This window comes from Phoca vitulina, unplaced genomic scaffold, assembly GCF_004348235.1.
Source record: "Phoca vitulina isolate PV1807 unplaced genomic scaffold, GSC_HSeal_1.0 scaffold15, whole genome shotgun sequence".
Lineage (NCBI taxonomy): Eukaryota > Metazoa > Chordata > Mammalia > Carnivora > Phocidae > Phoca > Phoca vitulina.
In genome coordinates, this window is record NW_022589718.1 from 1,529,296 (window position 1) to 1,544,055 (window position 14,760).

Genomic DNA, 14,760 nt, shown 5'->3' on the forward strand with positions numbered 1-14,760 from the left:
ACAGTTTGGCTATTGTGGACATTGCTGCTATAAACATCGGGGTGCACGTACCCCTTTGGATCCCTACATTGTATCTTTGGGGTAAATACCCAGTAGTGCAATTGCTGGATCGTATGGTAGTCTATTTGCAACTTTTTGAAGAACCTCCATACTGTTTTCCAGAGTGGCTGCACCAGCTTGCATTCCCACCAACAGTGTAGGAGGGTTCCCCTTTTTCCACATCCCCACCAACATCTGTCGTTTCCTGACTTGTTAATTTTAGCCATTCTGACTGGTGTGAGGTGGTATCTCATTGAGGTTTTGATTTGGATTTCCCTGATGCTGAGCGATGTTGAGCACTTTTTCATGTGTCTGTTGGCCATTTGGATGTCTTCTTTGGAAAAATGTCTGTTCATGTCTTCTGCCCATTTCTTGATTGGATCATTTGTTCTTTGGGTGTTGAGTTTAAGAAGTTCTTTATAGATTTTGGACACTAGCCCTTTATCTGATATGTCATTTGCAAATATCTTCTCCCACTCTGTCAGTTGTCTTTTGGTTTTGTTGACTGTTTCCTTTGCTGTGCAAAAGCTTTTTATGTTGATGAAGTCCCAATAGTTCATTTTTGCCCTTGCTTCCCTTGCCTTTGGCGATGTTTCTAGGAAGAAGTTGCTGCGGCTGAGGTCGAAGAGGTTGCTGCCTGTGTTCTCCTTTAGGATGTTGATGGACTCCTGTCTCACATTTAGGTCTTTCAACCATTTGGAGTCTATTTTTGTGTGTGGTGTAAGGAAATGGTCCAGTTTCATTCTTCTGCATGTGGCTGTCCAATTTTCCCAACACCATTTGTTGAAGAGACTTTTTTCCATTGGACATTCTTTCCTGCTTTGTCAAAGATTAGTTGACCATAGAGTTGCGGGTCCATTTCTGGGCTCTCTATTCTGTTCCATTGATCTATGTGTCTGTTTCTGTGCCAGTACCATACTGTCTTGATGATGACAGCTTTGTAATAGAGCTGGAAGTCTGGAATTGTGATGCCGCCGGCTTTGCTTTTCTTTTTCAACATTCCTCTGGCTATTTGAGGTCTTTTCTGGTTCCATACAAATTTTAGGATTATTTGTTCCATTTCTTTGAAAAAAGTGGATGGTATTTTGACGGGGATTGCATTGAATGTGTAGGTTGCTCTAGGTAGCATTGACATCTTCACAATATTTGTTCTTTCAATCCATCAGCATGGAACGTTTTTCCATTCCTTTGTGCCTTCCTCAATTTCTTTCATGAGTATTTTATAGTTTTCTGAGTACAGATTCTTTTCAAATCATTAACTATTAATTCAAAGTCTGTTGTTTATTCTTACCCACACTATCTTTCAAGCTTCTGGCCCCAGTTAACCTTTTCTATACTTCCTTCTATTAGTTTCCTAGGGCTGCTGTAACAAAGTATCAGAAAACTGAGGGCTTAAAACAACCAAAATTTATTCCTTCACAGTTCTAGAAGCTGAAAGTCCAAAAGCAAGGTGCGGGCAGAGCCATGCTCCCTCTAAAGGCTCTAGGGAAAAATCCTTCCTGCCTCTTCCTGGCTTCTGGTGGTCACCAGCAATCTTTGTCATTCTTCCGCTTGCAGCTACATCATTCCAGTTTCCAGTTTCCGCCTCTGTTGTCACATGGCTTTCTTCCCTGTGTGTCTGTTCCTGTGTCTTTACATGACTGTGTAAGGATTGTAGTCATTGGATTTAGGGCTTGCCCTAACCCACTGTGCCCTCTTCTTAACTAATTGCATCTACAAAGACCTTACTTTTTTTATAAGATAAAATATATGTAGGGTCACATTCTGAGACTCTTGAGTGGACATGAATTTTGGGTGGATGCTATTCAACCCAATACATTCCTTGATCATTACTCAACTATTAGCTTTTTGAGTTTTATTATCTTTTCCATTGTTTTACCCCTCCCCCGTGCATCGCCAAGTGATCCCAAGGAAGATAATGCAGATGTCTGGGTGGATTTTGATAAGCCTGCTTTCTACTCTGCTAGGGAATACATGGTAGAAAGTAATGGAAAGGTGGCCTTAAAAGTCAAACAGTTGTGTCCAGCCTAGCCCAGGCTGAATGACTGGCTACTCCTGACAACTCTTAAAAGTGGTAAGGTTTGTCGACATAATACATTTTGATGTAGAGAATACAGTTTCTACATTTTGTAGAAAATCTCTACATCTCCTTTATCATTCTAACTAGTTCCAGTGCTTCCTTTAAGTTTCTGTAGACATTTTAACGTTTTAATTTTGCTAGTTCAGAGGAGAATAACCAAGACAAAGTAGTCAGTGGTCAGGTGAATTTGGGGTTTCCTTCTGAGCTGTGTTGCTGATATATTTTGTTTTCTAGTCCTTAAAATGAGAATATTTGTTTCTTGGGGAAGTTTGCATATACAAGCTGTTTGTTAAATTTAAAAAGCCATTTCTTTATGTAATTCTGACATCTTAAACTATAACACGTTTAAATGATTAACTGTATTTTGAAACAGGTTGGCCTTGGGGAAGCATTATTAGAGGCTGAAACTATTGAAGAACAAGAATCTCCTGTTAACTGCTTTAGAAAATTATTTGGTAAGAAAAATTGTATTTTGTATTAATTCCTTATGTAAGAATATGGCAGAGTAAGTATCATTTCAGGGATAAGGTCATTTGTGGAAAGCAAAGGAACTTTTCATATTATGAAATTTAAATCCTTGTTTATTTTTTTAGTCCAAAAAGCATTTAAACAACTTCTAGGGACCCCTGGGTGGCTCAGTCAGTTAAGCGTCTGCCTTTGGCTCTGGTCATGATCCCAGGGTCCTGACACTGAGTCCCGCATCAGGCTCCTTGCTCAGCAGGGAGCCTCCTCCCTCTGCCTCTGCCCCTCCCCCTACTTGTGCGCACGCTCTCCCTCTTTCACTCACTCTCTGGCAAATAAATAAAATCTTATATAAAAAAAAATAAACAACTTCGGGGCGCCTGGGTAGCTCAGTTGTTGAGCATCTGCCTTCAGCTCAGGTCATGATCCCAGAGTCCTGGGATCGAGCCCCACATCGGGCTCCCTGCTCAGCGGGAAGCCTGCTTCTCCCTCTCCCACTCCCCACTGCTTGTGTTCCCTCTCTCGCTGTGTCTCTCTCTGTCAAATAAATAAAGTCTTTTTTAAAAAAGATAAAAAAATAAACAACTTCTAAATTTTTATTACATAACATTTGATTCCTCTGAAAGAATATGTGTAATAATATATTCAAGTATGAGGCATAATAATAAACATCTGAACTGTCACCCAGTGTAAGAACTAGACCCTTACCCGTAATGTAAAATCTGCTTGTGTATTTCCTTGCTCACTCCATCCACTAGAGTCCCTGTGCACTGCAATTTTTAAATAAATGGGCCATAAAGGTTTTTTCCCTATGTATTTTATTTTATTTTATTTTTTTTATAGATTTATTTGACAGAGAGAGAGACAGCGAGAGAGGGAACACAAGCAGGGGGAGTGGGAGAGGGAGAAGTAGGCTTCCCGCTGCCGAGCAGGGAGCCTGATGCAGGGCTCGATCCCAGGACCCTGGGATCATGACCTGAGCCGAAGGCAGATGCTTAACCATCTGAGCCACCCAGGCGCCCCTTTCCCTATGTATTTTAGATACTACATAAAGTGAACTCTAAAATAAATTTTGTTTCTATCAGAATTGTAGGGTAGACAGACAACTTAATTATTTTTTTCTTATTTTTCCTCTTCAACAGTTTGTGATGTCCTTCCTCTAATAATTAACAACCATGATGTCCGATTGCCTGCCAATTTATTATATAAGTACTTGAACAAAGCAGCTGAATTTTATATCAATTATGTCACTAGGTCTACTCAAATAGAGAGTCAGCATCAAGGTAAGTGAGAATACCTTACAATTTTATTTATACAGACTTTAGTAAATTGCAAACTCAAAAATCCCTCATGGTTCTGATTATTCTCTGGATGCGTACCAAGATGGTTCCTGGAAAAAAATACTGCAGGTAAGAAATAAGACTTTTCTGGAACCAGTTTTACACTTTGAAACAGTCAGCTTGCTGAACCATAATGTTAGGGTCCTGAGCTTCATACATGTACCACAGCTCAAAGGTCATTTCTTGCTATACCAGTAGCCAGTTGTGGGTCCTTCAACAAAACACATAATGTGTTGGGATTCTGTGCTCTTGCCTTTTTTATATATATATTTTTAAAGATTTTATTTATTTATTTGACAGAGAGAGACACAGTGAGAGAGGGAACACAAGCAGGTGGAGTGGGAGAGGGAGAAGCAGGCTTCCCGCGGAGCAGGGAGCCCGATGCAGGTCTCGATTCCAGGACTCTGGCATCGTGACCTGAGCCAAAGGCAGACGCTTAACAACTGAGCCACCCAGGCGCCCCTGTGCTCTTGCCTTTTGAATGGGGATTCAGACTTTGTCTTTCTCTGTCAAGTACTATACACATAGTAAATAGCAAGATTAATTATAGGATTCTTTTTTCTCATTTCCCAGGTGCCCAAGAAGCATCTGATTTAATGTCACCCAGCAAACGGAGCTCTCAGAAGTACATAATAGAAGGGCTGACTGAAAAATCATCCCAGATAGTGGACCCTTGGGAGAGGTTGTTTAAGATTTTAAATGTTGTTGGAATGAGATGTGAATGGCAGATGGATAAAGGAAGACGGTAAAGAATTGTTCATTTCTAGAATTGCTTAGCAAGCCTCCTGATACTGTAATCTCAGGATCTTTAAAAACAAAAACACTTTCTTAAGAAGCATATAATGTATAGATATACTTTTCTTTGGTCAACTTCTATAACCTTGGTATTTATGCAAAAGAGGGTGGTTTTTCACTTTATTAAAAGATTCCCAACGGAAGTATGAACTTGTAAGATGCTGTTGAGCTTGAAGCACTCTTTGGCATTCAGAGGAAAGAGTAGCTACTTTGTCATGTCTATGTCCTGAAATAGTGGTCTGATCACTGCTGTAATTCAGAAGGGGAATTACCCATGCCTCCAGCTACATTTGGTAAATGTCACGCTTCTTTTGGGGCTTTTCTCTAGGCCTTTTGCTGATAAGCCGAATAATTAAATACTTTTTATCATCCTTCATCTTTCAGAAGCTATGGTGATATTTTGCATAGAATGAAGGATCTCTGCAGATACATGAACAACTTTGATAATGAAGCTCATGCAAAATATAAAAACCAAGTGGTTTATTCCACTATGTTGGTCTTCTTTAAGAATGCATTCCAGTATGTCAACAGCATACAACCATCTCTATTCCAAGGTTGGTTAAAGAATTCTAGAGTCTCCCAAAATACTGGCTTTAGCTGGGGTGATGAAGGTGATGAAAATGTTTACCTTAACATTGTTCTTGGATCCAAATCATTGTGGGGTGACACCAGTGCTTTTTTTAAGTTGTTGGTAGTTTTTATGTAAGTACGTTTTCATTTAAAATTTCTATGTCGGGGTGCCTGGGTGGCTCAGTTGGTCAAGTGTCCAACTGTTGATCTGCACTCAGGTCTTAATCTCATGGTTGTGAGATCGAGCCACGCATTTGGGCTCCACGCTGGGCATGGAGCCCACTTGATTAATTAATTAATTAAATTTCTATTTTAAAGGATGTAGTGGTACTGTGAAACTAAATACAGATATTTAGTGCCTCTATTTTGAAAAAGCAGCAGATGTAGCAAAGTACTGAAGTAGATTTCACAAAGGCTTTGCATTAGACAAAGATTTTTTTTAAATAACATTTTTGCATATAAATTGTAAAAAATGTGAAAAATAAAAAGGTAAAAGAATGAAATCACCTACCCATCCAATACAATACAGCTCTCATTTTTGTGTATTACCTTATAGTCTTTCATATATTTAGATTTTGTTTGGAATTTATAGCTGTAAGATATTATACATATAACTTCGTAGTCTTGAGTTTTTGGCTAATATTATGATTCATGATCACTATGAAAAATTTGTAGATACATAAGAACAAATATAGAGAAGGAACTTTCACTTGTAATCTGTCATTGAGAAAGAACCTTTATTGATAATCTCGTGTATATCTGTACGGTCTTTTTTCCTATTCATGTATACTTGTTTGTCTGCCTATCTGGGATCACACTGAACATACTTTTTAATGACCTGTATTTTCAAACGACAGCTGAGTAAACTTCCACCTGATACTAAGTTTTATTTTCCTTGCCGCATTTTTAAGTGTTGGTGTTTTCCCCCCATCCATAGGTCCTAATGCCCCAAGCCAAGTTCCACTGGTTCTTCTTGAGGATGTATCAAATGTGTATGGTGATGTAGAAATTGATCGTAACAAACATATACATAAAAAGAGGAAACTAGCTGAGGGAAGAGAAAAAACCATGGTAATCTTTTCAGATATGATTATTAACAGATTATGTGTTTGTGGTTTGCTGGAAATGAATGTAAAATACAGCTTTGGAGCTAAATTGATAAAGCTTAGGTCTTTTAATTATAATTAATGTAAATGAGCAGTTCTCAACTGGAGGTGATTTTGCTCCCCAGGGACATTTGGCAGTGTCTGAGGACACTTTTTGATTTCCACGGCTTGGTGGGGAGGAGTTGCTGTGAGTGTCTCCCATGTAGAGGCCAGGATGCTGTGAACAGTGCTACAGTGCACGGGACAGCCCCACAACAAAGAGTTGTCCAGCTCAAAAGGCCGATGTTGAGAAAGCCTGGTATAAGTTAGTTCTACCTGTCGTGACTGAATGGCATCAATTAAAGGTAAAAAGCAGAGCCAGGTGAACTACATTGAACATCTAGGCAGCGTGCTGTGCTGAGCCCTGGCCTCAGAATGGAAAGGGCCGAGGTGTTCTGGCTAGGAAGTCATTACAAGCCAAGGGGAGATGTTGGAAAGGTTTCATGGAGGAGGTCAGCATTTGAAATCAGCCTTGAAGGATGTAGCAGTTTTGTCATTTGGAATTGGAGGGTGGATTTTGTGAAGAGAAGACAGTTTGCACAAAGATGTGGAAGGCCAGAGAACATGAAGAACCATTGGTCTTCTGATGGGACCAAGCAGCAGGCCTGGGCAGAACAAGTGATTTCTAAACTTATTTTAAAGCAGAGGATTCCTTTCAGTAATAGCTTTCGTGGAGGCCCAGCCTGTAACAATATGACAGTGGGGGTGCTCTAGGTCAGGAATCAGCAAACTTTTTCTGTGAAGGGCCAGGAAATAGTGTAGGCTTTACAGGCCCAGCGGTCTCTGTTGCAGCTACTCAGCTCTGCTGTTACAGTACAAAAAATAGCCATAGACAATAGTAAACAAACGAGGTGGGCATGTTCCAGTAAAACTTTATTTACAAACACAGGATCTGGTCTGCAGGTCATAGTTGGCTAACCCCTGCTCCAGGTGAAATACCACAGGGGAGCCAAGAGTCTCACCCACTTTCTGTCCCCTCTCCTCTCCTCCTGTCAGTCCCCTTACCGCTTCTTCAGCCCCTGAGTTACATTCACTAGACCCGGGCGTGAGGAGAGAGATGTGCCTTAAAATCAGTTCCATCTGATGTCTTTGTAAATTGTACTGTATAATATAGAATGGAGCAGGGAAGACGAAGACTTTCTGAAGGCTTGTGAGGTTATTAAACCTTCTGATAAACTCATTTGTTTCCTCCCACAGAAAAATGCACACATGCACGATTTCACAAATAATTTCCAAGGTTGAAAGATGCTTTGAAATCTAGGCATGAATCCCAGGTTGAGAACTCTGCTAACCAGGCTTTCCCAGGTGCTCTCTGATTCATGTTTTAAAAAGATCACTAAGGCTGCTGGGTAGCTCCTCCTTCTCTCCTGATATTCCCAGGTGGGGTCACTCATTAGCTCTCCCTTCTGGTTTCCGTGAGTGTGTGGTTTATCCAGGTACTTCACATTAAGACCACAGACACCCTTCTTGCCGTGTGGATAAGAGGTCATCCAAAACTAGTTTTAACTCAAAGCAGTGACATGTCCCATACAAATCAGTATAAATAACGTGGCTCCATCCGTCTGTTCCTCTCCGTCCCCACCACCTGCTCCCTGTCCAAGCCATCCCAGTCTTTCATACGTCATCAGGGATGTCCTCTTGTCTCCCTGCTTGCACCCTTGCTCCCTACCATCTCTTCTCTACCCAGCAGCTTTAGTGAGGTTTTTAAGACCTGAATCAGACATCACTCCCCGGCTTTACTACCTCCAGTGTCTTCCCGTCATGCTCTTCACATTGGCTTCAAAGCCGTTGCTGAGCAAGCCTTTGCGTGCCCCAGACACCCTGGCCTCTCTGCACCTCCCGCGCTCTGAGCCCCTGTCTGCCCCTGGATCTCTACCCCCGAGCTGTGCTCTGAGGTTGGAGTACGTCTCTCTGCCAGGCTGTGTCCTTGTCACAGCTCTCAGCGTGGACATTTCTCCCTCTGAGGCCTCCTCGAAATACCCATCCAGTTTTCTCTATTAGTCTATTTTAATTCTGCATAGCCCTTATTGCTATTTTCTTGTTTCTTCATTTGCGAGTCCAGCCATGTCTGTGTCTCCCTCTTAGTTCTGTGGGGCCAAGGACATTGTCCGTCTTGTACCCTGGACATCTGGACAGTGCCTGAGCCACAGCTGGTGAATGAGTGAACGCCCACTCTTCCCTCAGCCTTGTCGTCCAGGCCATGGCATAGCTGTTTAAACCCTGTGGCTCTCTGGTTCATCCTGTTTCTCCCCTCTCATGTGTCATCTAGCAGGCCCTGCTCTCATACTCTGGCCCTCCAACCAACCTGGGTTTCCATCTGTTTTTGTTTTTACTCCATTAACTGATTTTTCCTGGTTTTCATTCTATCCCACAGTTTGCCCCCGACCTGCCGTGAGTCCAGCCATGTCTGTTTGAGCCCTCACAGCAGAGGACATAAAGCTCAGCTTATAGATTCATCTTGTTTTACTCATTGTGTTTTGCTTCTTTTAATAACCGAACATCTAAAAATTGGGAGATTTCTTACAACAATCGAGATGTCTGACTTCTTTAAGAATTGGAATATCTGATACACTGGCCCCTGATGCTGGCCCACAGCCGGGGCCGATGGAGGCTGCCCGTTTCAGACAGGCGTATGTTCTCCACGCAGCCTGATGCCCTGGCTCACGTGACGTGCAGTGGCTGGAGCTGGGGGACTGTCCTCTCCTGTGGGCAACCTGTTCTCCACCCACACGTGCTATAGTCAGGGTTCTCGCTTACAGCATCCGCCCAGAACTTCAGAGTGTACTTTTGCATTTCAAAATCAATTTCTCTGAATTATAGAAACTATTTGGAAACTACTCTCACCACACCTGAGGTCCCTTCCATAAACTCCCAATCCTGTTTTGAGGCAGGAATGTTTTCTATAAAATTGGAACAGTGAATACCCCACTCATGTTAGTATATCCTATTAGATTGGCAACATGTGGCAAGGAACTGGACCCTGATGAAGTAGGATACCTAACAGGTTTTGATTGTGAAAGGGATCTGGGTATGTGTCATTATTGGGGGAGGATAAGAATATGGTAGCTAAATAGAGTGGGGGGGGGTCCCCAAGCATCAAGGACTGGCAGGAGAATACCAGGCTGTGAAAGTGGGGGGGAGAAAGGTGGGTAGTGGGAGGGAGGTGCTTATTTTTTCTGAGATCAGCTTGAAGAATGGAGCTTTTAGCTGAAATATTTGTACATATTTTTGAATCAGCATAGTGGTGTGAAAATCTGTAGGGAGAATTTAATTTGGGTCATTAAGTTAGTAAAGTAACCTAGGGATAATAAGAGTCAAGAAATTCTCAGCAAAATAAAATTAAGTGGAGCTGTTTTACGTTTACTATTTTTTGGCAAAATGTCTGACCATGCTCACTGGGACTTAAATAGTTGCAATTCTCTGAGACCTCTCTTTGGCTTTATATTTCTTGAGATGAAGAGCAAGAAAAGTGTAGGGTTCTTTATTATAAACTACAGAAGGCCTTAATAGATAAGTGCAGGCAAATGTAATTCCTGGCCGACACCTTGCATTGGGGGAGCAGAGCTAGATAGGGTTGGAGTGGGAGAAGTTATATATAGGGAACAAAAGATTAGGAAGAGTCATTTCTCTGATTCTTAGGGCATTTGGGCTTTAATTTTAATTCCTCTACATGATAAACTTATTTGGAAGCAAATTAAATTATTTCACATACTAAAAAAAAATAAACGATAAAACATATGCCATGTAAGCTGTATCTGTAAGAATCTAATTGGGGGCTTTTATAACATTGATACGTTTTTAAACTATTGGAAGTTTTAACTCCATGGCTTTACTTAGAAGCCAGCATAAGCTTAGAATTTATCATCAGAAAAACATAAGCTTAGTTTTTAGGGTAAAAATTGAATGTGTGAGAGTGAAACTATCCTCATGGTAGTATCCTTTGATATAAAATCCATACAGTAATTAGAATTGGCGGTAATAAACATAACAACCTCCAAGTACAGCTGACCCTTGAACAACATGGAGGTAGGGGCGCCAACCTGCCCCACCCTACACAGTCATAAATCTGTGTATAACTTTTGACTCCCCCAAAACTTAACTACTAATAGCCTACTGTTGACCAGAAGCCTTACTGATAACGTAAATAGTTGATTACCCTATATTTGGCACATTCTATGTATTATATACTGTATTCTCGCAACACAGTAAGCTGGAGAAAAGGAAATGTTATTAAGACAATCATAAGGAAGAGAAGTACATTTACAGTGCCGGACTGTAAAAAATCCATATGTCAACGGCTCTGTGTAGTTCAAACCTGTGTTGTTGACGGGTCACCTGTATATGACTGAGTTAATCACCTTCTTCACCTTCTCTAAGCAGAGTTCAGACGACGAAGACTGTTCAACAAAAGGAAGGAATCGTCACATCGTAGTCAATAAAGCAGAGCTTGCTAACTCCATTGAAGTGCTCGAGAGCTTTAAGCTAGCCAGGGAGAGCTGGGAGTTGCTCTACTCCCTGGAATTCCTTGACAAGGGTAAGAACATGCTTGTATTAGTGCTGTTTAATGTGTTATGTAAAATCAGTGTGCTTAAAAAAGCATTCTACTTGGAACAGCAAGACACTTAGAGCTAAATTGCTTACAGTAGTTCACACAGTTTATAGGATCTTTCTTGAGCAGGACATCTAATCAGTGATTAATATCCAAATGATCAAAAAAATATTCAAATGATCATTTACATCTTAGCTTCTACTCTGAGTGTTTATTATAATTAGAGTCGGGGTGGAGTTTGAGGGAGAGTTTTTGATCTTTTAACATTTGTATTTCTGGCCTCCTTTCTTTTTCTTGCTGGGTTTGTTTTGTGTTTTTAGTTGTTCTCTCTGCCTTGTATCTTCCTTAGGTCATGTGTAGCTAAGCATACAAAAGGTAATGCTATTTTTATCTGCATTAACTCCATTGCCTGAAAAACTCACCCTACAGAAAGCCTGTTTTCCTTTGAGAATAGACCTAAATCTACAGGGAGTTTTACAACTATTAAGTATTTCAACATTACTTAGAAATTAGTAGTGCATTGCTAAGCCATGGATTTTTACTCTGCTTTGGAATCAACAGTGTATTTTTATTTTCCTTCTGGCCAATGGACCTTCATCCTTGGGCCTGCTTCTGTCACATGCCTGTACAGAACCCTTGGTCAGAAGTGTCATGTCATTTTTTTCTAGGTAGATGGAGCATCATTCCATCTCTCCCGGTCACATCTAGAATTGTAAACGTGTATGTGACCTTTGTGGGTAAGGGGGAGTTTTCCTTTAGTTATAACTTGACTTTTTGAAAAATGAGTAAAAGGGTGCCTGAGTGGCTCAGTCATTGAGCGTCTGCCTTCGGCTCAGGTCATGATCCCAGAGTCATGGGATCGAGCCCCGCATCGGGCTCCCTGCTCGGCGGGGAGCCTGCTTCTCCCTCTCTCACTCCCCCTGCTTGTGTTCCCTCTTTCGCTGTTTCTCTGTCTGTCAAATAAATAAATAAAATCTTAAAAAATATATTTAAAATAAATAAATAAATAAAAAATGAGTAAAACTCTTAACTTGTATCTTTGTTTTCTGAGCTGGGTGAAAATAAAACAATATCTTTTTCTGAGGAGAGCAAAATAATCTACAAGATAAATGAGGTTGAACAGCTCTCAGGACATGGTGTGTGCTTAGTATATGTTGGGGCCTAATAAAAATACTGCTTGTGGATTACTGATAAGTATTATATTCTAACTTTACTATCTAATTAAAATTTTAGACCATTGTTTTAGAAATCAAAGTCGATAGTTACCCATTTTTTGGAAGTTTGTCTCTGTTGTTTTGCTGGGTTTGTTTTGTTTTCTGCTTCTATGTTAACATGTTTTTGGTAAATTTGCTTTTGAATTGTCAGAATTTACAAGAATTTGTTTGGCATGGAAGACAGATACTTGGCTTTGGTTAAGAATCTTCCTCACTGATATGATCATCTATCAGGTAGAGTGATGTATATTTTAAGTTACTCTGTATAGGATGATTATTACTGTGAACTGACTATAGCATGCAGGGTGTGTATGTTCCTTCTGTAGACTAGTCATGCTCTGAAGACGTGTTCTGTCTTCAGTGGCAGAAGGATTATGGTCCACTTTCATCTCAAAAAAAACCCAAAATGACAAGGCCACGTCTTCTGTGTTACTTTTAATATGTACAGCCACACCCCTCTGTGAAAGTAAGATTTTTACTTTTCAATAAAAGATGACCACTTCTCGCCCCTCCTTCTCTCTACTCTGATGGAGTCCTTCTGCCCTGCCCCACTGTTCTTGAGCTACTTATGCCTGGAATGGAGAGAGCTAATAATTCCCTAAAAAGATGCAGAGCTTCCAACCTCTGTTGTCGAAACAGACAGGTTGCTGCTTCCATCCTACATAAAGGAGAAATGGTATGAGTAGTAAAATATTTATAAGAAATGGTATATCCAAAATGTGTTTTATCCAAAGCGTGTGTTATTTTATATAGTCTTAAGACTTAAGACCCAGGGTGCCTAGCTGGCTTAATCAGTAGAGCATGTGACTCTTCATCTCGGGGTCGTGAGTTCAATCCCCATGTTGGGTGTAGAGATAATTAAAAAATAAATAAATAAACTTTAAAAAAAAGAAAAAAAAAAAAGAATTAAGACCAGAAAGAAAAATCTTTGTACATATAAAGTACCTCTATAGAGAACCCTCCACCTAGCTTTAAATAAGTTGGTTTGATTATTGCTAAGTCTCCTTTTTCCTCCTCAGACAATCAAACAGAGCTACTTTATTTGTAGTTGCTTAATTAACTCTGGCGATTTTTATTTATTTATTTATTTATTTGAGAGAGAGCATGGGGGAGGGGCAGAGGCAGAGGGAGAGAGTCTTAAGCAGACTCCACACTGAACACAAAGCCCGACTCGGAGCTTGATCTCACGACCCTGAGATCACAACCTGAGCCAAAACCAAGAGTCAGATGCTTAATCGACTGTGGCACCCCAACTCTGGAGATTTTTTTTTTAACGGCAGTGTTTTTCACCTCCTTGCTGTTATGTCTTTCTTAGGGCCAATATAAAAAAGCAATAGCCAGCCTGCATCATCTAGCAGCTCTCCAGGGGTCGCTTCCTCAGCCGCAGATCACAGGACAGGGGACGCTGGAGCATCAGAGGGCGCTCATCCAGCTGGCAACCTGCCACTTTGCTCTAGGGGAGTACAGGGTGAGTAGTGTGCACCTGGCCCAGGGACCCTCAGATGCACTCAGCTACCTGGGGGCTTCCTCTTTTTCTAGAGTGGCCTTTTAATTCAGTGCATGTTTATTTGAAATAGGATTTTTCTGCCTAGATTTTATCACCTAATCTGCTGGTAAAAATCTTGATAATTTTGTTTTGCTTAGTTTTCTCTTTAGTTATAGCCTCCCTGAAATTAGGCTTTGGTACTTTTCAGATTTCCTGTTCCTTTTCCATTTTGTTGGAGGATGGTTTCTTTTATTCTTTACTTTCTTATCTGGAATCCCTTTAGAGTAGAATCAGTCCTATTGTGCTTGGACAGAAGAGGCATTTCCTAAGTGGGAATTGGAGGATTTCCATTAGCTATCTGAGCCTCAAATTCTCTTTTTACGTGATGATGACACCTCATAGGGGTGTTGTAGGAGCAGATATGTAAACAAGTCTGTTTCCTCTGTGATTGTGAGCCCCTTCTACCATAGGGTGGAGACCATGTGCTTTACCTTCGAATCTCTCATAGCACCTACCACAGGGGTCTGCACAGCTTTGATACTTAATGTTTGAACTCAATGAAAATGATAAGCACATTCTTTATTCTTTATACAGTATAAATTCAAGGCCACAATTTAACACACAAACTCTGATTTCTTCTTATCTTTCTATATGTTAAGTTGATTACTTTGTGATTAGTAACCCTGAATAAAGTTTTCAAACTTCAACTTTGAAATATGATTTATAATCTGCTATGATGATATTTAGGAGGAAAGATTTCGAGAGCACGTAAAGTTTGTGCATTGAAAATTGAAAATACTTTGTGCCATCATTTATGTAATTATCAGGTACCTAATTCTAAGTTTCAGTGAATTCCTCCTGAAAACTTGAGAGCACATATTTATCCACGCAGATATCCATATATTGTGTAGAATTAGAGAGTTACACAAGGCACTGCTGTTCAGCATCATATTAGGGAATATAAAATAAACAGATTTAATCAAGCTGGGCAAACTCATTCTCTTTGAGGGCTTCAGTCAAAGCTGATCACTATTAGGCCTACATCCTTAGTTTCTCACTTAACCTGCTTCCTTCTTTTTT

At 40.5% G+C, this 14,760-nt stretch overlaps 1 protein-coding gene across 6 annotated transcripts in view; it reads left to right on the plus strand.

Moving 5' to 3' along the window:
* INTS10 (integrator complex subunit 10) overlaps nucleotides 1-14,760 on the plus strand; it is a 40,497-nt gene that overhangs the window by 4,557 nt on the left and 21,180 nt on the right. For 4 of the 6 annotated variants that reach the window (XM_032413282.1, XM_032413284.1, XM_032413286.1 and 1 more), the window contains 8 exons: nucleotides 2,493-2,574; nucleotides 3,724-3,864; nucleotides 4,495-4,666; nucleotides 5,101-5,270; nucleotides 6,224-6,357; nucleotides 10,809-10,965; nucleotides 12,346-12,428; nucleotides 13,510-13,662. In XM_032413282.1, the coding sequence (XP_032269173.1) occupies nucleotides 2,493-2,574; nucleotides 3,724-3,864; nucleotides 4,495-4,666; nucleotides 5,101-5,270; nucleotides 6,224-6,357; nucleotides 10,809-10,965; nucleotides 12,346-12,428; nucleotides 13,510-13,662 (1,092 nt within the window). The remainder of the gene's footprint in view (nucleotides 1-2,492; nucleotides 2,575-3,723; nucleotides 3,865-4,494; nucleotides 4,667-5,100; nucleotides 5,271-6,223; nucleotides 6,358-10,808; nucleotides 10,966-12,345; nucleotides 12,429-13,509; nucleotides 13,663-14,760) is intronic. The other 2 variants (XM_032413283.1, XM_032413285.1) reach the window with 1 other exon arrangement.